This window comes from Myiozetetes cayanensis, unplaced genomic scaffold (assembly GCF_022539395.1).
Source record: "Myiozetetes cayanensis isolate MyiCay16 unplaced genomic scaffold, myiCay2020 scf3, whole genome shotgun sequence".
NCBI lineage: Eukaryota > Metazoa > Chordata > Aves > Passeriformes > Tyrannidae > Myiozetetes > Myiozetetes cayanensis.
Window position 1 is genome coordinate 15,322,976 of NW_026087521.1, and position 22,113 is coordinate 15,345,088.

The 22,113-nt window shown below is 42.3% G+C and overlaps 1 protein-coding gene across 1 annotated transcript in view; it reads left to right on the top strand.

Moving 5' to 3' along the window:
* Positions 1-44: 44 nt before the first annotated feature.
* GRAMD4 (GRAM domain containing 4) overlaps positions 45-22,113 on the top strand; it is a 74,893-nt gene continuing 52,824 nt past the window's right edge. Inside the window, exon 1 of the mRNA XM_050324150.1 lies at positions 45-179. Coding sequence (XP_050180107.1) covers positions 151-179 — 29 coding nt within the window. The 5' untranslated portion in view covers positions 45-150. The remainder of the gene's footprint in view (positions 180-22,113) is intronic.

Below are 22,113 nucleotides of genomic sequence, written 5' to 3' on the forward strand. Positions count from 1 at the left end.
GCGCCGCGCTTTGTCCGGGCGGAGCGGAGCGGAGCGGGCGCGCTCGGCCCCGGCCCCGGCGGCGCGCGGCCCGGCCCGGCCCGGCTCAGCGACCGGCGGCTCTCGGGGCGTCGCCTGGCTCCGGCGGCCTGGGCACGGCGGGGAGCGTGAATGAGAGTTTGCTCCGATTTCCGAGCAGGGTGAGTGCCGCACCGGCCGTCTCGGGGGAATAACAATAATTATAAAAAAATTAATAATAACGGTAATAGTAATATATTTTTTTTTGCTTGTATGTTTCTTTCTGTACCAGCCGGGCACAGGTCCCCGGGCCGGGCAGCGGGACCTGCTGGCCCCGCGGGCTGGGGGGTGGACGCGCCCCTCGCTCCGGGGTAGGGCTGCCCGGGCCGCTCCCGGAGCGGGTCCCTCGGGAGGGGTTGCTGTTCGTTGGTCCTTCGTTTGCCTTTTGTTCGGCTCTCCCGGGTCCGGTGGGGAAGGGGCGGACCGGGGCGCTGCGGGGGAGCCACCAGAGGTCTCGGCCGGTGGCCCAGCTCTCCGGGCCTTTGCGGGAGGCGGGAGATTGTCCCTGGGCGCGCAGGGAGCGTCCGGCTGCCCCTCTCCCTGCTTCCCGGGCGGAGGAGCGGCCCTGCTCTCCTCCCCGCGCCCCTCCGGCGCGGAGCAGCTGCCCTGGGCTGCGGCGACGGGCGGTGGCATCACCACCACCGGCTGTAGTAAACACAGCGCATGGGGCGGCGGAGAACCTGGTAAAGGTCACATCCCTGTGTGCACACGCAGCCCGTCCCAGCTGGGCTCGCAGTTGTTGTCCTGGGGACCGTGTGGTGGGTGCTGGTCCCTGTCCCCTCGGTGCCGCGCCGCTGGCTCTGGGCACAGCGGTGTTTCCTATGGCTGCGTTCGGGGATCTCCCTTGGCGAGGGGGAAGCGGTGCAAGCTGTGTCGCCCCCTCCTTTACCTCCTGCCGCTCCCGGCCGGGTTGGCGCTGAGTGGCATCCTATTTGGCAGTAAGAGCTGGGAACGCGGGTTATGTTGTGGGGTTTGCTTCATGAGCGGTAGCTGAGCCTAGCTGAGTTAGGGGCTAGCCACATGTTAAATAGCAGCCAGGTATGTACTGATCCCTCAGAGCATGCAGTATCTGGATGCATCTTAATGTGGAGCAAATGAGGCACGGGAGTGCTGGAGGAGTAGGACCAGAGAAATGCAGCTGGAGAGCTTACTTTCAAGGAGACTGAGAGGATGGCAGAGCCGCGGTAAACGGCTGTTAGACAGGTCGATAGGTGTGCGCTTATTTTGTGGACCTCCTCCATGCTTCTGTGGGTCGTTGCTGAGCTTAAAAGCACGTATGGCGCGAATTGGAAATGACAACTTTTTGTCACGTTTTTGTGTTGTGCTTCATTGCTGCAGCATTTCAGATTGAGTAGATGTGGTACTGTTAAGCTTGTGTGGATGTGGAATGAATGATGGACAAGTTCTTGGGTATCACATTTCCAGTGGCGGTTGAGATGTGGGTGAGGAGAGGAAATATTTAATAAAGTAGGGCTCCCAGGTCCCTGTGCTCTGACAACATCCTGTCTTAGCTTTTAACATATGATAAATAGTTTCATTCCTCAGAATTAGAAATGTTAGTTTAACTTTTAATTTTTTTAATGCCATATTTAGTTATCAAATACCCTATCTAGTTATTCAGAAAGGGAGGGCTTTTTTTAGTCCTAGTCTGTGTTCTGCTGAAGCTGACATTTGGGGTATTAGCTTTGAAGTGGGTAAAATATAAAATTGGTCATCTTATGACACCAAACTGTGCAAACTTCCAAGAAAGCCCAAGTTATGTTTCACTGTTTTTCTTGTGGTGGCCACAAGAATTTTTGGTTCATCCCTCTGCCCTAATAAAGGCAAGTTTGGACTGAGATGCCAGACTGAAGATGAGCCATGTCGTGCTTCCTGGTCTGCAGGTAAGCACTTGGAGCTGGTTTTGTCCAGTAGTAGGTGGGACTAACCTGTGCTAAAGTATCAGACTGATGGGTTTAGTTTATTTTTTTCTCGTTTAACTGTGGCACTGGTGAGACCTGATCTGCTCAGCATGTCCTTGTTCAGGAGTTGGCTGTCGAGTGGCGTGGGGTAGCCTGCTGTTGTTTGGATGTGTATGTGCCACTCCTTGGCATGGTATGGCTTCTGCTCCGGGTGAAGGCATCAGTCAGGCTTTGACCTCCTGCCTAATGCCTTGTGAGCATCATCGCTGTGGCCTGGTGACCTGACGTCAGCGCCTGCAGGGGCGGGAGGAATTAAGGGCAGCAGCTGGGAAAAGTCTGTCCTGGCTCTGCTTTTCTGTGGGACGTGGTTTCAGGGAGATTGGTAGAAGGGAGTTCACAGCTGAGGAGGCAAAATCAGGGGGCTGACTGGCAGCCCTGCTGTCTTCCTGGCTGGAAACTACTTCCTGGTGGTAGCAGGTAACGGATGCAGAAACTATTCCTTGGTCCTATGTCTTCTCTTCCCGGTGTGTGATATTCAAAGCTTATAGGAATAGAAGTTCGTTATTAGAGTGAATGGCTGAGGCAATATTGCATACCAAAGAGATTCAGTATTGTTTGAAACTTGGGAAAAAAAACCCAGCTGGATTATTTTATTTTGGGAACGGAACCTTTGCAGTTCTGTTTGCAGTATCTGAGAAGTGATCAGTGCTGCTGTTGAAGGTGGGGTATACGTCTGGGGTATGAAACATTGTGGATACATGTGATACTACATAGTCATCAGCATCATTCTGATACCGGAATATTCAATCCTTAATAAGGCGACTTCAAATCTAGGGAGAAGCATTGACTGTTTAACCCAGAAAGCAATGGCAGATCTGTTGGAAGAATAACAAAGACTCCTTTTCTCCTCATTTTGTCTGCTGAAAAGTCATGTTTTGTATTTTGGCTGCATTACCACCAAATCCATAGGGATTCTTGAAGATAAGAGTCTGTGTTTTGTGTAACATATGGTCCCATTAACAGTTTTACAGGGAATATTTTTTTTTTATTAAAAGAGTAATAGATCACATTTCCTGATGTTTTGTTTTTTATTCACAGGTCTGGATAATAAATACTGTTCAGGAATGCTTGAGTCAAGGGCCACATACCTCACTGAATTTTTGGGGTTGAAGCTATGTAACTGTTCAGTGGCTGGTCACGGTCTCTTCTTCCCATCCTTACCTCCAGTATTTATCAGGCTTAGCAGTGATACCCTCTAATTTTGAAGTCTCCAAAGCCCTAGCTATTACCAAAATACTCCAGTATTATGTGCAGAGGATTCTGCCATCTCAAATTGAAAGCTCTCTTGTCCAAACCTGACTGTGTCAGGCCCAAATAAAGTACACAATTTTCTACCTTTATCCTGTACACTGTTTCTGTTTCTTTCCTACATAGACTTTTCTCAGCTAAATAATATCTGCATGGCAGCATCCATGCTGGGAGGAGAGATCACTTTCTCTAATGGGTTATTTTTATGACACAGAGTTTGATCAGAGGGAAAGCTTTTGACAGTAAGTGCTTAATCAGGGTCTTTCAAAACAGATTCTCTCTCTGCCCTCTGCCCTTTATCTGGCAGGTTAATCCATGAATTAATCTGTGCACAGAAATATAGATGTCAAATGTAGTGGATCGGCTGTAGTGTTGGGTGCTTTGTGATTTTATGTGTTTTGGTCTTTCAAGTTTCTGAACAAATGCAGGTTTTCTCTTTGCATCTTTTGGCCGTTTGCATTGCTATGGGGGACACACAAAACAAAGAAGTTAGACATTTTCCTTGGAGCTCAGGATTTACTAAAACAGTTCATTGGTGAACTCATCTTGAAATTTAATGAATTAGTGGTGCTTTTTGTTATGACATAAGAAAATGAAGGAGTCTTTGAAGCTACTTCAGACTTCATAAATATTAACAGGCTCTGCAGTCTTCTCAGAGAGTAAGTTCTGGATGTTTTTTTCTTCACCTTAATAGTACGTTTTTGTTTGCACAGTAAATCTTCTTGCCTTGACTAAACTGAAAGAGCAGTTATCAGATGCAAACCCAGAAATACTGCATTTGTGGCTGGGAGCGCTCTTGCTGGTTTTCCCTTTTCTCTTTACCACCCAATCCTTTCTCCTGGTGAATGCACTGATAGCCATAAATTTAATTCCGTGGCTTATAAAACCAGATTGTCAGAGGTGCTTCAATGATTAAAAATGCAGGTTTTTTGCTTCTGAGAATCATGGAAGGTAAAGATTCCCAACTTCTTCAGTTGCATTTGAAAAATCCTTTCTATTTACTTCTTGGGTCTCCATATGTGTTTAATATTTGCCTGTGTTAATAAGGGAAAAAACCTCACTGGTAGTATTTTCTAAACATCTCTTGAGAATACTTAAAGTTGTCTCTAAGCTTAAAAGCTATCTGCATCTTTATAGAAACTGAAATTCCATTTAGCTGCAAATCCCATGTTAATGCAGAAAGTTTTTTGTAGCAGTCCGTGAAGAACACTTGATCTGTTCTGGATACATGTTACAGGAAGTTTGGTGCATTGTTTTAAAACTTGTTCTAGATCTCTCATCAGTAGCTGAAGAGAACAGAAGTTTATTTCACAGAATCACAGAATGGTTGAGGTTGGAAGGGACCTTTGAAGGTACCTGGTCCAGTCCCCTGCTTAAGCTGGGCCACCTAAAGCAGGTTGCCTGGGGACAAGTCCAGAGGGCTTTTGACTATCTCCAAGGATGGAGACTCCACAACCTTCCTGGGCAGCCTTTGCCAGTGCTCAGTCACCTCCACGATGAAAAAGTGTTTCCTGATGTTCAGAGAGAACTGTGCTTCACTTTGTGCCTGTTACCTCTGTTTCTGTCACTGGGCACCACTGAGAAGAGCCCGACTCTGTCCTTTCTGCACCCTCCCTTCAGGCATTTATATACGGTTATAAGATTCCCCCCTTTAGCCTTCTGTTCTCCAGGCTGAACTGTCCCAGCTCTCTCAGCCTCTCCTCACAGGAGAGATGCTCTGATCCCTTTGCTAAACTGTCTCCAGTATGTCCATGTATGTCTTGTAGTGGGGGCCCCAGAACTGGGCGCATTACTCCAGCTGTGGCGTCACATTTCTCAGTATGCTTTAAAAGTAAGAAACTTCTAAAGTAAATTGTATGTATGTTTTTTTAGGATGCAGGTCCAAGAGGTCACTTTGGTGCTGTAAATCACTGATGCATCTTCTCTGAGTACTTTTGCTCTTCCGCAGGAGCTGATGTTCCTTGTTTAAAAGCCACAAACACTTCAGTGTTTTCCTGATCCCATCAGTATAGGCTTTGACAACTCTTTTGACCTGTAATTAAGGGATTTGTGACTAGGTTTTCTGGCTGCACATGCCTAATAAGCGTAATCATTGGATGCTGAGTCACATGGGGTGTTTCTGCTGTGTGTTGATACAGACTGCTCTCTGAAACAGCTCCTTGCAGCTTATAATGGATGCTTGCTTACATTTGTGAGGGCACGTTCTTGCTGTGGGCTGGTTTGGTTTCTCCAGCAGCCTTCCATTGGGGCCGACCATTGGATCCAGTGCACTCCATTGGGGCCGACCAGCCTGCTCCGTGGGCACTTTATGCGTTACTGTGTTTCCCTTGTGGCATGCCTGAAGGTGAGCATCTGTCTGTAGACTAAACTGAGTGACGTTTGGATGCTTCCTTGTTTTACCACATCTGTGTTGTATGCCTATATGGGTAATTCTGTAGTTAATTTACAAATTTTGTAGTAGAATTCATAAACAGGGGTTTTACTTTTAGTTCAACATTTTCACGTGCAGAATAAAGCTGTTAGTGTAATGCTGCTAACACTGGTCATGGTCAGGAGGGAGAGAGGAGAAAAAGAAAAAGGCATAAAGCACAAAATGTCACTTTGTCCTTGGGTTTCGCATCAAACTGCGTGGCAGAGGACACTCTCATCTCTTGACCTTTGAGTGTCCCCTCCTGCGCATGTAGGTATGTGTAGTTGATTAGGACGTTTTTTGGAGGTTCTCAAAGAAACTGGCAAAATTACGTGGAAAAAGCAGTTGGCAGTTGCTTGCCTTATCTATGTCCAAATACAGTGGTTAATAGACACTTTTCAAATTTTCACAGTACCCCACAAGAGCAACTGCACAACATGAGAGGTCTATACTTACCTTAATTAGAAAGAACAAAACCATACACTCCATGCTGGCCTGATGTATGCAATTAGTGACTGAGTGCAATTAATTTCCAGCTGCTAAAACTGTTTTATCAGACCTCTCGACAGGACTATCAGCAGTTTGTATTAGTATCTGGCATTATTAACGCTTGGCATTTTACCATGTTGAAAAAGCCACTTGTTCCTTCAATATTCATTTCAGGTATCAGGTTACTTATGTACAGAACACATCACAGAACAAATTCACTGGTTTGGAAACCAACCAATTCTCAGAGACTGAAAATTAGTACCAGGTTTTTCAATGAAGGATACACAAGCATCTTTAGATGTTCAAAGGGCTTAATTCATAATGTGAAGTTTATCATTAGCTTAAATTTTGAAAAGTGGCTTCTTCAAGTTAGAAATGTGCATAAAAAAGGGGACTCCTGAAGGGAATTTAAGCTTTAGAGGTACCTTCAGAAAGAAGTCCTCCAACCTTTCACCATGTATTTTACTACCTAAGGCTCCACATTCCTTCTGCGCTTGGGAAGTGATTTGCGTGTTTTTCTTGCCTTCTCTCTGGATCTCTTCTTTGCATTCCCAGGTGTGCACAGTAATTGTGCCCTAAAATAACTTGCTGCACTTCTCAAGGTTAACAGCATGTTGTAATTCCTGGGGAAGCGTAGCAGGGCTACAGAGAAGTGTGTGGATTTTTAACCATCAGCAGTTTTTAAACAGTGTCACAACCATAGGGATGGGGAAACATGAAACATCTGGAGAAGGATCTCTTAAAAAAAGTGGTTTGAGGGCCACGCATAGTCCATACTTTTGCCAGGTGATGTCTGTAGTTGTACAACTTCAGGGCCCTGCCTAGTTATGTTAGGACTGATGAGGGTGTCTAAACCCTGTAATTTACTGTAATTTGCTCCAGATCAGAGCCCAGGGAGCTGTATGGTTGTGTGCTTTGGGTACATGCTGCTTCCTTGGACTCTTCTGTAGTAGTGGGACCACTCCCAATAGTAGATTTTGGACACTACCATTATAATTACCAGGTTTTGGTCCAGGAGTAACATGTTTCCAGAAACTGGATGAGTTTATGCTTTCTGGGTTGTCTGGAGAGAGTGGCATGTCCAGTTCAAGTTTTGGAGATCTGAGCAGTAGAGAAGAGACCAGTCTGAAAATATCTATGACCCCATTCTGAGAGTGAAGGTACCAGTAGCCTGGGCTCTGAGCATTTTATAAGATGCACAACTATTGCAATAAGGTATGATATTGCAACAGGAAAAACATAGCACGCTAAGCACCCAAAGATGAAATGCCCTCTGAAGTTCCTTGCAGTTATATGACCCTCAGTGAATGTGACTTTGGCTACCTGATTCAAATCAAGCTGCAAGATGATCTATAATCCATGATCCTATCTCTGAACTCATTTTTGTGTTAGAGGCTTACTTCATCTTTCCTCTTGATCACCTTTTCCCTTGTGAGACAGGGAGTAATGCTGACGGAGATGCCTGAATATATTATCCTTGAAGATCCTGGCTGCTTCCTCTTGCTGTGTGCAGCCGAGAGGTTTGATTCCTAGCAGCTGCCATCCATCCTGTTTGTGTGGAGCAAAGGTAGCTGTGAAGTGTGGAACCTGAGAGCAGCAAAACGTCCAAAGTATCCTCATGGAACTAATATTAGGGTGACTTTGGACATTGATCATCAGATAGTAGTAAAAACTAGCTTTGTAGACCACTAAATCTTGCATCACCCTGCAAGGATCATGTCACTGGAAGGAGCAGGAAAAGGTAACATCTGTATAAATACACTCTTTATGTGGTCTGACTTTTCGAAGCATTAAACCACTGGTAGGTGTTATTCCAGTTAGATTAACTTTATACGGTTTTGTACTTCTGCAATGCTTTTATTTATTCAGGATCTTTACACTCCTTTTAAAGTCTATGAAGTGACCCAAAAGGTACCTGCAGGTGTCTGAGATCACTTTTTGTATGAAAATGTAGTGTGGTTTGTTTTTGTGTAAAATCCTGCGTGGTCTCAGCAGTTCTGTGAGATCACCTGAGACTGTACAGTGAGAAATGTCCTTTCCAACAAGCCATAAAGAGTGTGGCTGGATATGTTGATCTTTAAGAGAACTGCCAGCTGCTAGAGCGTGCTGTGCTTGCAAGGTTTTCTTCAGATGTAAGAGCTTCCTGGAAACTTGCAGTAATTAAAACTAACGTCAAAGGTGTGGAAAACAGAAGTGAGGACTATGGTCTGTTCCAGATTATCTGGAGCTAGCTCTGTCCTGTTTAAGAGAAATGTTCTGAATACAAAAGCTTTTGATGCTTATGAAAGGGTCTTGGCCTTCCCTTCTGGGAGGAGTTGCTTATGGGACTGCATTCAACAGCTCTTCTTTTTACTTTCAGTAATGGGAATAGCCGGCCAAAAGTGTTCTGACTTCTCCAGAAAACTGTATTAGCAAATATTTTTACAACAAATACACTTTTTGTAAAGATACTTCTCTGTCTTTCCTGTTTCTTCCAGTAGCAACCATTCCCCGATTTGAGGGCTCTGCCAGCAAAGATTTCCAGTAATGCTGGATCACTTATCCCTTTATGACAACACACTGAAATCAAATGAAGCACAAATACCATTTCTCGGAATATTTTACAGGAGGAATGTGGAGCTCACTTTGCTTAGCAGTTTGAATTTGCCTGGTGAAGCTCTCTGGCCTTCGCAGTCCTCTGTTAAAGCAGAGCAGGGACAGTAAATGCTTTTTGAACAAAAAACAATGTCCAGCAATTTTCAGCTCAGTTTTCCTGGTGGAATGCAAGCCTGGCTGTGTCCAGTGTCTGCTTCTGATTTCACTTGGATGCATAAGGCTATCCTGGTTTGAGACTATGGGATGTATTCAAAACTCATTATGTGTTTTGTTATTAATACTTTGAAATTGCATAAGTATTCTTTTGTTAAGCAATAAGCTTTAAGTATTAAGCTGTTGCCTGTGACTCATTAGTCTGCTGTTGGTGACAATTTACTGTCTTTGTTAAATCATGGAAAATCTTTCCATGCAGTTTGTATTCCTTATTGTCTTAAGTAAAGTACATCTGTTTATTTTACCCTGAAAAAGGCTTTCTTCTCAGCTGGCTGAAAGTTCATCATATCTGAGAGCTAATATGAAAGTACAGCAGACTCACTCATTGAACAAAAATGTCATATGTGTATTTATATATGTATAACAATGTATAACAATTGTGTTAGGTGAGTTTTTTGAAACACTACATGGACTCACAGAAAAAAGTGTCTGTTTGCTTTGTTTGCTTTTTCTTCTCTTTTCTAAGGCTCCTGGAGAACCAAATGTTGGTAGTTATATATAGACTGGGTGTTTTCTAGGGCTTTTTAAAATTCAGTTATTTAATTGCTATAAAGCTAATACTGTATTCTTGTAAAAGTCAGAAGAAAAGTCAGTTAAAGACATATATACTTAGAGGAAACACTGGGAAGCAGTTGGACCTTGAAGATGACTGTCTGACCACAGATTGCTCATTATCGGAAATGAGAGATGAGAAACTGTGTATAGGAAGCAGATGCATGTCTGATGTTTCTGAATTGTGGAGGAACCACCAGACATCAGCTCTTGATGTAGATTAGCTACAGGCATGCAGATTTTCTTTCTTACAAGTTAATAATAATTTGAAATAACTTTTTTCTTTTTAAATAAAGACTAACTAGTAGATTCAACTCCTAAAGTAAAAGTTCTTTTGCAAAATGCAGTCATAACTAGCGGTTTGAATATTGTAAAGTGTGCACCCTGTGTAAGAATGCCAGTATGAAGTGGTCTGACCTTTTCTGTAGCCTTGTTAACTCTATACCAAATCCAAAACCTTGTTTTTCCCATACATATGTGAGCTCATGGTCAATTTCCTTTGTGCTGGTTATACACAAATCAGATCCAACTTTCTGATCCCACTGTGATTGTGATTCCTTGGCACTCAGAAACCTTCCCACTTACTGGAAAACAGTCTTCTAGTTCAGAAAAACATGTTTTCATGTCTCTAGGTTGTGTGGCTGCCTCTTCTGAAGGAGAGGTTTTAGTAGGGAGTGGTTTTTATTCTGCTTGTTGCAATACATCTGTTGAAAAGCCTGATGGCCTTGTTATGCTGTGGTGCATCAGGGCTGAGTGTGGCAATTAAAAGCCAGTACAGTCCTTGATTAACTGCTGTTTAGTTTCTGAAGCTTTTGTATTGTCCAATAAATAGAAGGGCTTGGCAGGAATATCATTAGGAGAGGAACTGTCCCTTCATTGTGTATTTACAGCTTTTCTTGTCACCCAAAAGACAGCCTGTCCCTGCTTCTTGTCAACTTCCATGACTTCGGTCTTGCTTAGAACAGACTCCCATTTACAGCCATCCAAGTCCCTGCTCAAGTTTAGTCAGCCTGCCTAGATCTGCAGCTGGATGGAGGCCCCAGATGCCTACAACAGAGAAATCTGAAGATGTCCTCTTTCTTTTTTTTTTTCCCTTTCACCAAATTCCATGCTTTGTAGTTTGCTTTTGAGCACTTTTTGCTCTTGAAATCTCTGAAATATCATGGTATAATTTTTTCTTTTTTTTTTTTCTTTTTTTTTTTAACTTCTATGCCAATTATGTAGACAAATCACAGGTTAGTGGGAGTTCAGTGCTAGTTGGTGGTTCCATCATATTCTACTGTCTTCAGTATGCTTCTGACATTAATGCAAGAGGTCTTGGAATTCCCAGTCTCCATGACTTTGAGAGACTTTGTCTGTTAAAACATTTGTGTAGTGTAAACAAAAGGCTTGATATCCCAAACCGGAATTTGAGCCTGATGGTAATTAACTTTTAGAATCATTCTTGAAAAGTGAAATCTATGGTTTAGGTTTTAAAATTCTGAGATTTAAATATGTGAATATTATTGAAGTAATAGGGAATAAGTTAGAGCTGGAAGAAATCCTTGTTAACAAACTGACAGAAGTGCCAAAAATGTCATGCTCTGCCTTCATTTTAGGGAGTTTTCAAGAGGTCTTTTGGAGGCCTGTGAGTGGTCTCTGGGCTTCAGCTGGTGACGTGGCCCTCTCAGTGTTTCCATGAGGCACCACTGCCTTCTCTCTGGCTTTGACTTGGAAAAAACACAGCATTTCTTAGGAGTGGTTGGATGAAGAAAGGTGAGGTCTCTCCAGAAATCTCCTTTGTGAATTTAGGAAGCTTTGAAATGGGCACAGCTGAAGTGGTTTTATGGTGGCAGGTGGGTGTGTGCAAGGACTAATGCTCCCTTCTCCTTCCTTCCCCATTCCAACTGTAACTGCTTGGAAAGATACACTGAATGTACATGGCTCTCTACCTTAAAGTGCTTTGACCTTTGGACCTTTATGGTTTGCCAGCTGAAGTGTCAGCATGGCATAAATAAGTCAGCTCAAGTAGTGTAATTCTGGCGCTCATCCCAGCCTTAGAGGCAGACGTAAATGCCATCCTGTAGCTGGCTCTTAAGATGTTTGGTCTGATTGAAATGATGACTGATACAATTTTCTTTCTTCTCTCTTGGTTTCTTCACTTTGTTACTAAACTCTCTCCTGATATCTTTGTGCTAATTTAAATTTTGAGTTTGAATTCTCAGCTATGTGCCAGGTTGCTATTTACTGTCATTGAGTTTGGATCATCTTAGCAGCCTGACAGGCTTCACGGTGTATTTATGACATTTTGAGACAAGAAAATACTTTTTTTGTTGTTATACAGCAGGCAAAAAATATGATGAATCAGAGTGCTTGTACAGGTTTAGTTAGTAAACCAAAGAGCTGATCCATGAAGTGCAAATACCATTGGATCCATAGGTTACCCCATGTTTGAGGTAAAAAAAATTAAACTGACAGAGTTGTGGTTGCCTTTTTTTTTTTTTTTTTCCTTTTCCATGTGTCCAGTACATTTCATGTTGAAACATGGTGGAAACCTTACTAATGTGACTCTATCAAGAGAGGAGTTGACTTTTTTTAGGAGAAATGCCACTTAGAACATGTCTGTACTCTGGTGATGATGCCAACAGCAGGCTCCCCCTTGGCAGAGGACAGGAGCTGGGTTAGTTAATACCTCCTGCTTTATTTAAAGAGTTACTCTAAGATAATCTTGTTCCAGTTGTTCCAAGCAGCTTCAGAAATGTAGTTGTTAACTTCTGTGTATAACTTTTTGTCATCTGCAGTTATGAGGCAATGGGATATAACAAGCATTATTAAAATGTTAATTTTTCACAAATATGATCAAATTAATAAGAACTGGGCAAGCTTATGGTAATAACCTCAGCTGGCTGGTTTACTTGTTAGGAAGAGGCTTTGTATCTTCTCTACAGATTTATGTAATGCATAATTTCTGTGTTTTCTTGAAATGATGGAATTTTTTCTTCAGTTTTCCTCAACTCTGTTAATTCTCTAAGGAAGACTCAAAATTGCTCGTAGAACATGGATGCAAATCTCCATGTCTCCTTCCCATTCCTCCGTCAGCCATCCGTGCAGCCATGTGTACTGAGCTGCTGAAGGTGGAGAGCTGAGCTGCCCTGTGTGTCTTTGATGAGTGGGTTACAGTTCCTGGCCAGAGTTCACTTGCAGCAGTGTTCAGTGTCTTGAGTCATGAGTTACTTTGATTTTGTTTACAAAATAAAATTGGTTTAGTAAACTAATAAAATGTGGGAGAAAATACAAGAATGCATGGGAAACTTCATTAATGTTTCTTTGTTGTTTTTTTTTTTCTTCTTTTGTTTTTAAATTTCCCTCCAGTATCTGACTCACAGGCTCCATCATTCTTTCTGTGGTTATTCTACTTCCTGACATGCAGTTGTCCCTGACTGTATTGGCTGGTGGGGTGAGGGAATGCACTCTGATCAGCCTCACCTTCATACTTCTCCACCAGCTACCTATTTTAACTGTAACTACTGCAAACCACGTACAGCGGCCTTCTCCTGGACTGAACTGGTGTCTGTCTTCAATCCTCTACTTAGAGCAGTTAGCAGTGTCACCAAAATTGGCTTTTTTTACAGCAGTTGATGTACAGAGGTTATAGGGAAAGAGTGTGGAGGAGATGCCCACACTACACGTGCTTCTTGGAAGAATCAGATTTAATAGCAAAGATTTCCACTGAGTTTTGCTCCAAAACATGTTAAAATCAACATGAGAGAGGAAAGATTTGCAGTTATGGAAGAATACCCAAGCAGTTTACTGAACAAAAGAGTTAATTTGCAGGATTGTGATTATATTCCTGAGGGCTTCTCCAGTTTCTCACAGGATTGTACCCTCTGCTGCCTGGTGTGGCTATACCAGCTTGAGATTTGGTGTTGTGTTTTTTTTTTTTTTTGGGGGGGGTGGTTGTTTTGTTTTTATTTAGGATTACTATTGTAAGCATGGTGACAAAGAGCAGATATTCTGCCTACTGTGGGAATGATGCAGTTTGAAATGTGACAGCGTAGAGGTTTGCTCTTGTAAGGGAGATTACCTTGAACAGCAGGGCCTTTCAATCCAGACCCTGCCATTTCACTATGTTAGTTATTCAAACAAGTAATTGCAGTTCAGATATTCACACTGTCTTTCAGGTGCAGTGATTTACTTCTTTTTATAGCAAATGTGCCAACAGTGCAATTGAACTTATGCAAAAGGGTGCACTCTCAAGAAATGGAGGAGGGGTCTGCAATACTTAGAGGCCAAGTTTGGTGCTTGCCTGTGTCACACAACTTCTGCTATTTCCAAACTCTTCTATGTGGAGTAAAATATCTCATCTTTTGACAGGCTGTGTGGGGGGGATGAAGGAGGCTTTTCCAGAGTGCTGCTTTCTGGCAGAGCTGCTGTTCATGTTTCTGTCAGTCTGGTGGGAACTTGACCTTGAGTTTTTTACTCTGTGATAAGATTTCAAGGAATAGTTTACATGGCTTTTACAAGCGGCTGTGTAGAACAGACAGTGCCAGAATTAAGCTGATACCTGAAGCCAGACTTACTGTATGGAACTTGCTGTTTCTCTGTTACTTTTTCATTTAACTGTAACTCCCTCCTTTGTGTATAGTGTAGTGTCCTTCTATGCATTATTTATGCAAGTTTTTACACAATATTTCATGCCTCTTCATTTAGAAGTTGACATGATGAGTAATTATAACACTGCAAAATTACATAATCCGCAGAGTGGCTTCTTTTTCCCCCTGCCCTCTCTTCTGGGCCTGTAGCACCAACTTCGGAAGTATTTTCAGGTTTTTGTTGGGAGAAAGGGAGAAGGAACAGAACGAGCAGCAGCTCTGCTTCTTGGATGGAAGTGTATGTGATTTGGGGATTATACATATTTTTTGTAAGCTCAAGGCTGGCATATAGGAGTTATAATGGTGGCTGTAATTGGCATGTGCTAGCTGTAGCTTTGTAGTTCTTCACAGAACAGCAATATTCAACTTATTTACCCATGAGGGGAGAAGTTAAAAACCTTTAATTGGTTAAAGTTATTTTTATAACTGTATGGCAATTGGAGAGCTACTAGTGTTTGTTGAAATACTCAGTTCCTTCCCTCAGCCATGTCTGTCTTTGATTTTTGTAGTCAGTGTATCAGAAACACTTGATTTTTTTGCAATATAGGTATTTCATTACAGTGCATATGTAGCACAGCAGTTGTAGGTCTGTGGTCTTTGTCTGTAATTCCTGCTGTATGGTCTAGCCATAAGTGAAACTGTAATGCACAGGGAGCTTGGCACTGTGGCACATGGGAAGTGTTACTCAAAAGTGCAAGTTGCCTGTGCAAGGTCCAGATGTTGGTGAGGGCTCGGACAGGCTTCTCTTCATCACTGGGTTGCATGCTCTCAGCAGAGATTTGTCAGGCTGCAGTCATTAACTGTGGCCTGTGTCCTGCTTCAAAGGGGTACCTCTTTGTTTATAAACACAACAAAAAGGAATTCATAGTCATTCTTCAAAAATGGGCAATGCAATATACCTTTATTCTGTTGTCAAAGGTTGCTGAGTGAGGTATGACCAGAGACCCTGAGCAGATGCCTGCTTCCGAGAGTCCTCTCCTTGAAATGCCTGCTAGGTCCAAGCTATTCTTTATAGACCTTAGAAGATTGTTCTCAAAGTGACTTTTTCTAAGCCTGAATTACGGCTCATCTCCACAGTGTCACTTTTTCTTAGCAGCACGTCCATTCTCTGATTTATCTGTAGTTACCATCTGAAGATGATGAACATGCAGTTGAGGTCACGAAAAACTCAGCATCAAACAGGTCTCAATAACTTGCCCTTTTTTTACTTGAAGGGATAGAATTAAAACTCTCTTGGGCTGGCAGGGCTCACACTTTCTAAACAGTTAGTGATTATCTTCTGTAATAAACCTATTAGTCTGAATACAATGTTCCATGCCAGTATATGTTCTTCTGACTTTAAATATTTATTTTAAAGTAGGTTGTAAAAGGCCAATTTTATTCTTAGTGCTTTGTCAAGCTAGGCTTCCTACATTTTCTATTTGAACAGTGGAAGACAGATAAATGCAGCGATAGCCTAATTTTCACAGAATCAACTAGGTCGGAAAAGACCTCTGAGATCATCTCACCCTCTGTTAGTTGTGTCCCGTCCTTCTTTCCCATCTGTCACACCTTTTCTCTGTTTTTATAGAACTGTGGTGCTTGCTTAGGGCAGCACTTCCTCTGTGCCCCGGCTTTTTACCTATTTGAAGCCCATCCAGACCTGAGATGCCTGAGCCTTTTTGTATGTGGAGGCTCTTGCTGAGCTGGCAGTGTTCATCTTCCTGTCTTCACCCTCAGCTCTACCCTGACTAGTAGACAAAGTTCAGAGCAAGGAAGAAGAAAAAAACCCTTTTGTCAATGACAAGCTGTGACAAACTCTTCTCCTGTCCTTCAGAGTAGGGATTGAAGTTGTGGTGTCCAGTGTCTGAAATGTCCCTTATAGTAGCTTTATAAACAATGTCTTTATGGTGAGAGTCGTTTAACCTCATGTAAATGCAGGTGGCTGCTGTAAAAGGATGCTTTCTCGCTCTGCCCACCACCACAGACATTTTCTGTGTGGGAGTCACAACAGCTCTAATAGTTTGTGCCACCCAAGTGAGACTGCATCTTTGTCTGCTCTGATTAGACTGACCTTGCTAGAAAACAAACACAAAAATTAGTTGCATCAGCAGTGAGCTGATAAACTGCATGAATGGTCAAGTGACATAAAGGCTGTGGCAGAAGAGAATGGGGTTACTCCCTTTGGTGTCAACTTGTGATCAAGTCAGTTTCAGGGTTGGCTGGGCTCCTCTGGAATCAGGAAGGGTACACAGCAGGGGGGATGAGGGCAGCAAAGGAGGACCCAGTGGGTGACTAGGAAGGGAGGGGTTCACTTCCACTGCGATAGGCTTTTATTACTATTATTACATGCTACCCCTTTTACAGAATATCTACCATGGCTTGAACTGGTGGCTCCTCCCTCCTCTGCAGGCGGTCTTTTTCATGCAAGGTTTTTGGTGTGGCTCTTCTGATGACATAGTCAATGGTTTGCTTTAATTTTCTCCCACACATATGTCTTGAGGAAAAATTAGCTTTATCTTCCTTCTTTGGGAGTTAAAATTTCCAATTTACAGACAAATTAATTTAATAAAGCTTGCTAATTTTAGGTTTCATGGTGACAGACAGATGAGAGACAGAGGCGTGTAGGGTGGCTATGAGTTTGTGGAAGAAGTGTTACCTTAAGTAGAGAGTTAAGTGCGAAGTACAACTCCCACAGCTATTCAGTGGAAACAGTTACTGCCCTTTGTTTCTGTGCTGATGTGTGACCTGAATAGGTACATGTGTGTGGGTTGGGATTTTTTTGTGAGCCCATCCACCTACAATTTTCTAGTGGTGGTCAAGCCAAGGCCTCCAGTTTCGGCTGGGTTGGGCACTGAGCTGCCAATCCCCTTTCCTTCTCCATCCTTCTGTGGAGGGTCAGTCGTGCCACTGCCTGTGTCTGACTGGAGGGCTGGTCCTCAGGTTCTTGAAGGATTAAGGCTCATGCTTTGCACAGGTCTGCAACTTTGCAGGGACAAAACAGCTCATTTTGGGAATGTTTTCCTTGAAATGTTTGCCAAATATGTCTGAAGTGCCCTCTATCTGAGGCAGGTACCGAAGAGAGCCCTACAGCCCCATGCCACCATGTTCTGTGACTCCCCTCTTCCCCCAGCCCTCTGTTTGCAACAGCCAAGCTGAAAGGTTTGAAGACAAGTCACTTTTATTGTGCAACCCTGATTTGTCTCCCAGGCAGCATCATGTTGTGAGCTGAATGACACGTTAGTCTCTTTTGGGGAAAAAAATAGATTTTAGTGTAATGCATATTCATGAAGCTGTATTGTGGTTGCTGTGACAACCTCACCAGTGGCAGTTGAGATCAGTATGTTGAACTTCTGTCTCCAGTCCCTGGGTTGAACCATAGCTCATGCTACATAGCTTTCCACTTTTTTCTTCCTCCCCTCCTCCCCCAGTCAGTGGACAATTTAAATTGTTTCAGAGTTGATGCTTAATTAATAGCTTCATCTAATTAAGGCTGCAACACCAAAGCACAACTTCCTGCTAGTTCCCAACCCATGTTAATCGAGTGTTGCTTCTGCCAGCAGAGGAATGCAGCAGAAGTGATTCTGGTGGGATTTTTTTTTTTCTTTTGTTCAACTCCCTTTAAGTTTAAAGGAGAAATAAACCTGAATTACTAAGGATAATGTTTCTCCATAGGTAGCTTAACTAATAACTTCATCTCTCATGAGAAAAAATGCCAACAAAATCTATCCCTTTAGTCTATCTCTGTCTTGTCTAGCCTAAGGACTCCTGACCCTGAAAGGAGCTTTTAGTAGGTGTTCCTCAAAACCAGAAAGCAGTCTATTCTGGGTATATTATGGCCCTGGAGCCAAAAGTGTATGTAACTGGAAGAAGACTTTACCAGACTGTGACTCTGAGGCAGTGACTAGTATTTCAGGATGAACCTGTTGAGTTCAGTGTGGGGACAGCTCAGCTCTGAAGTTTTGTTTGTGTGTCTTGTTGATGTCAGATATTGAGGGCACTTGTGCAATGCTTGCAACCTTCACAGAGTGTTTGTAAGCTGCTCTTGGCCAATCCATCTGGATGTTTGGCCCGAAGTATCTTGGTTTCCAATGAGAAATGATGACATCATTCTGTACAGAGGATTTAAAATGTTGCATTGTCCTGAGTGATCTCAGTCTCACGTGGGTGCTGTTCATGAATGAGCTGGGTTCAGTGAGGTTTGTAACCCATCTGTGTGCTAAACAACTTGTTGAGTTGAGCTTAATGTAAAGTTTTCTTGAAAGGTGCCAACTTCACCTTTATGAAACCACTTCCTGTTGTTCAAGGAGAGATGCTGTGTGTAAGGTTTAGCTTTCTTCACAGATGTGAGTCTTCTGGAGAGCAGTTTGGGAGAAGTGTGTGCACACGGGGGAAAATAGTGTGCTTTTCTTCTTTTATCCTGTGCTCTAGGATAACCTTGCTTGAGTAGGGAGTTTGGCCCAGATGACCCACTGTGGTCCCTTCCAACCTGACCCATTTTGTGATTCTCTGAAAAACTGAGCAGGCAAGGAGCTCTCAAGTGCAGTCTTGATCTTTCTCTGGTGAGTTTCTTAAATATTAATAGGTACAAAATGTTCAGACAGTGACTTGAAATGAGATTCTGTTCATTAAAATGAGAAATTGGGGGAAAAGTCATGTAGCAATAGGGAACTTTTTGCACAGAGCAGTATATAGAGCTGGACTGTGAATCTGTTGTAGGCTTAGATGTACTTACTGTGGCTTCCAGTTTTAGTCAGATGTCCATTAAAAAACCCACCAAGCTTTGTTTTCAGTATTAGTTGGTATGTGGATGGATTGGGTGTGTCTTGCTGGGTTCCGGCTCTCCTGTCAACTGCTAGGATAATATGCAGGAGCATTTCAGTGTAGAAGTAACGAATACCTAATGTAATCCTGATACTTTCCACTCCCTCAATTTGCACATCCTTCCCTCATGATGAGACAAAAAACATCCCTGTGTTGACAACTATGTCTGTATTTGTTTGTCCACACACAGCCTGGCTTTTCTTGAATACCAGGGATCTCACCTTGGACTTCTGCAGAAACATTTTCACATTGAAAGGAGGATATGAAGGAGATGGGATGTACAGATGAGAACTAGGGACATGTTAGATTTGCAGCGTCATATTCAGCTTTCTGAAAAGCTGTTTTTCTAGCAAAAAGAACATGGATGCTTTGAAGGTTGCTGTACTGTCTCGTAGTCCTGTAGGGTCTTTTTGACCTGGGATGAAATTAATCCATGAAGTTTTAGTGGTTTTTTTGTTGTTTGTTTTTCCACCAGGCTTCAGACTAACACTTGCTGGGGCAATGCTGTTTGACTTTGTGTCGCAGGTTTGTATTTTGTTAACAGCTAAGGAAAACTGAACCCCGTGTTGGGAAGCAGAACCTTTTATCTAACAAACTCCACATAAAAATTTAGCTGTTCAATCTCTGCCTGGTCTACCAGGCCACGTGGTCTGATTCAGTGTATTCATGTGTGAAAACTAAATGCAACAACAGAAACCCAAAACCCACAAGCCATTAGGGTTTGAGAGTAGGAGACTCTGGGATGAATTAAGGCATATTTTAGACATAGTGGTACACTGGGTGCTACCCTTGCCTGAGTTCCCTTTTCCCTTCTGCATCTCAACCTCTTCCATGTTCATGCAAGAGCAGAGCATGGGGGAGCAGTGGATTGAAGGGGTGGGGAGGTTGTCCATGGGAAAAAGCCTCTTAACCAAGTCCCTCCAGAATGCACAGGCAGGATGACTCTTAGTATTCCCTGGACAACCAGTAAGGTTGTCTCCTTACTGAAGCCTCTGTGTAAATGTAGGCAGAAAAAGCTGTTGTAGATCTCTGTATGATTTTTAGGTGAAAGTTTAGGAAAACTTGATTTTTCTGTTTTTAGAATAAATTTGGAATGTGTTGGTTTGGGTCTTTGGGTTTCATTTCATTTAAAATGAACATCTGACAGTTATTTGGGAGTTAATTGAGGGTTCACATATTAGGTCCAAATAAAGTCATCTCTTCCTTGGCCCTCTGTAAAAGGAATAGAACTCCAGGCTTGAAGGATTTGCTTTAGCAACTAGATTTAATGGCAAATAAAAAATACCTTTGAACATTATTTTAGTTTGGGGGTTTTTTTGAGCGTGGAAAATATAGACTTATAGGGCTAATCAAGCCTGTATACATAATCTGTTTTCTAGGGGTTTTTTTATGGTTTAGGACTTTGAAATAATTTTTACAGGCTGCTGTTTAATTTTGCTAGTGTGACATCTATTAGTAAAACAAGAGAAAAGCAAGCTGCTTTCTTGAAAATCGGGGTGCCTGAATAGCCTGGTTTGTAAGCATGTTAATGTAAGATATCCTTACTATATTATGATTGAGGACCTGCTACTATTATTAGATCTGGGTGAGTTGCAACAAAGTTGGCTGTAAATCACTCTTGCAGAGTCAGTGTCTGCCTTACTGTGCTCTGCGGCACTTTCTGTTGTGGCATTGAGTGTGAGGAACGTCTTTTTTTGCTTGCATTAATGGTAGGGTGTTTGTATGCAGAAATAAATTTGATTGGGGAGCATGGATTGGATTTTATTTTGCTCAGGTTGATTTTCAGGCATGATACCAGTGTTAATTCTCATTTATAGCTTGTTTATTGTATGGTAGTGAGAACAATTATTGTCACATGTATGAAAGTGTTGGGAAATGACAATGTTTACAACACATGGGGTTAAAATACCTGTATTTTTGTTAGAATTTTGTAGTATTTATTAGTGGTTAGTTTGAAAGCAGAGGGAGATGTGGGTCTGCCTTCACACTCTTAACTCTACATGTGCAAAACTACACGGTGCTTTGGATGCTGTGGGTATGGGGGGTTACTAGAAACAACCTGAAACAGCTGAACTGGCTGAGTCCAGAAGGGGTGTTTGGATAGAGATGGAGAGATGAGAGAAGGTGAGGGGTGAATAGCTATGATGGTGAAGCAAATGTTTTGATATTTAGTTACTATATTTTACAATAAATCTAATTCTAGGTCAGATTCTGGTCTTTCATTTTATAAAAGCTTCCTCAAGCTTATCTAAATTTGACTCAAGTTCACTTGGAATACAGAATCCTCAAGAATCATTTTACCTAGGGAGCCTGAAACTGCTGAAATGTCGCCAGATTTATTGATCTTTATCTAAAAAAAAGTTGCAGGTTGCAAGAACAGGCTGCTGACATAAAAAGCCTGTTTTAGATCCAGCATTTGGCTGGAGGCCAGATAATGAGTTTCTATAGGAGCTTGTTGGCAAGCTTACGTTTTTGCTTAGGTTCATGTAATGTAACTGTAAGTAATTTGGGAGCCTGGTACATACAAACCAATTTTTAGACAAAATGATTGTATTATTTTTAAATTTTAACAGAGAAGATATTTTTATATAATAGCTTTGTTATATAAAATGCCTTGGAATGTGATTCTTTACTATTTCCTCTTTTAATGGTCAACCTACTGAATAATCCTTTAAAAATACTGACCCTCATGACATCTCTGTTTTGCTAGCTTCAGAATTTAGCTGACTCCATTCTGTGGAGTGATTTAAAGAAAGATTTGCATTTTTAAAAGGCTAGGTGGTAACACACATAAGGGTAAGGACCCCAGTTTTGTGAGTGAAAAATGCCATAAAACGTGTTCATGGGTAATCTGTTGGCCAGGTTATTCTGTGACCTAGGGCTGAAATGTATCAACTATCCTAGGATGAGACTGGAGCTTAGGATTTTAATTTCCCAAATGGTGTCCATTCCAGGCAGTTATCTCGATGGGCCTTTTCACTGACCTCATCGGTTTTTCATTCTTCATTCAAAGCTTGATGGGAAGGATTGGAGATTGCTCTGTCTCAAGATTTCTCATTTCTTTTGTGTGATAAGTGAATGTGAATCTCTGCTTAGGGGAAAGAAAACTGAATTTGGATCTTGAAACATCCACTGAAGTGCTGTATATGCCAGG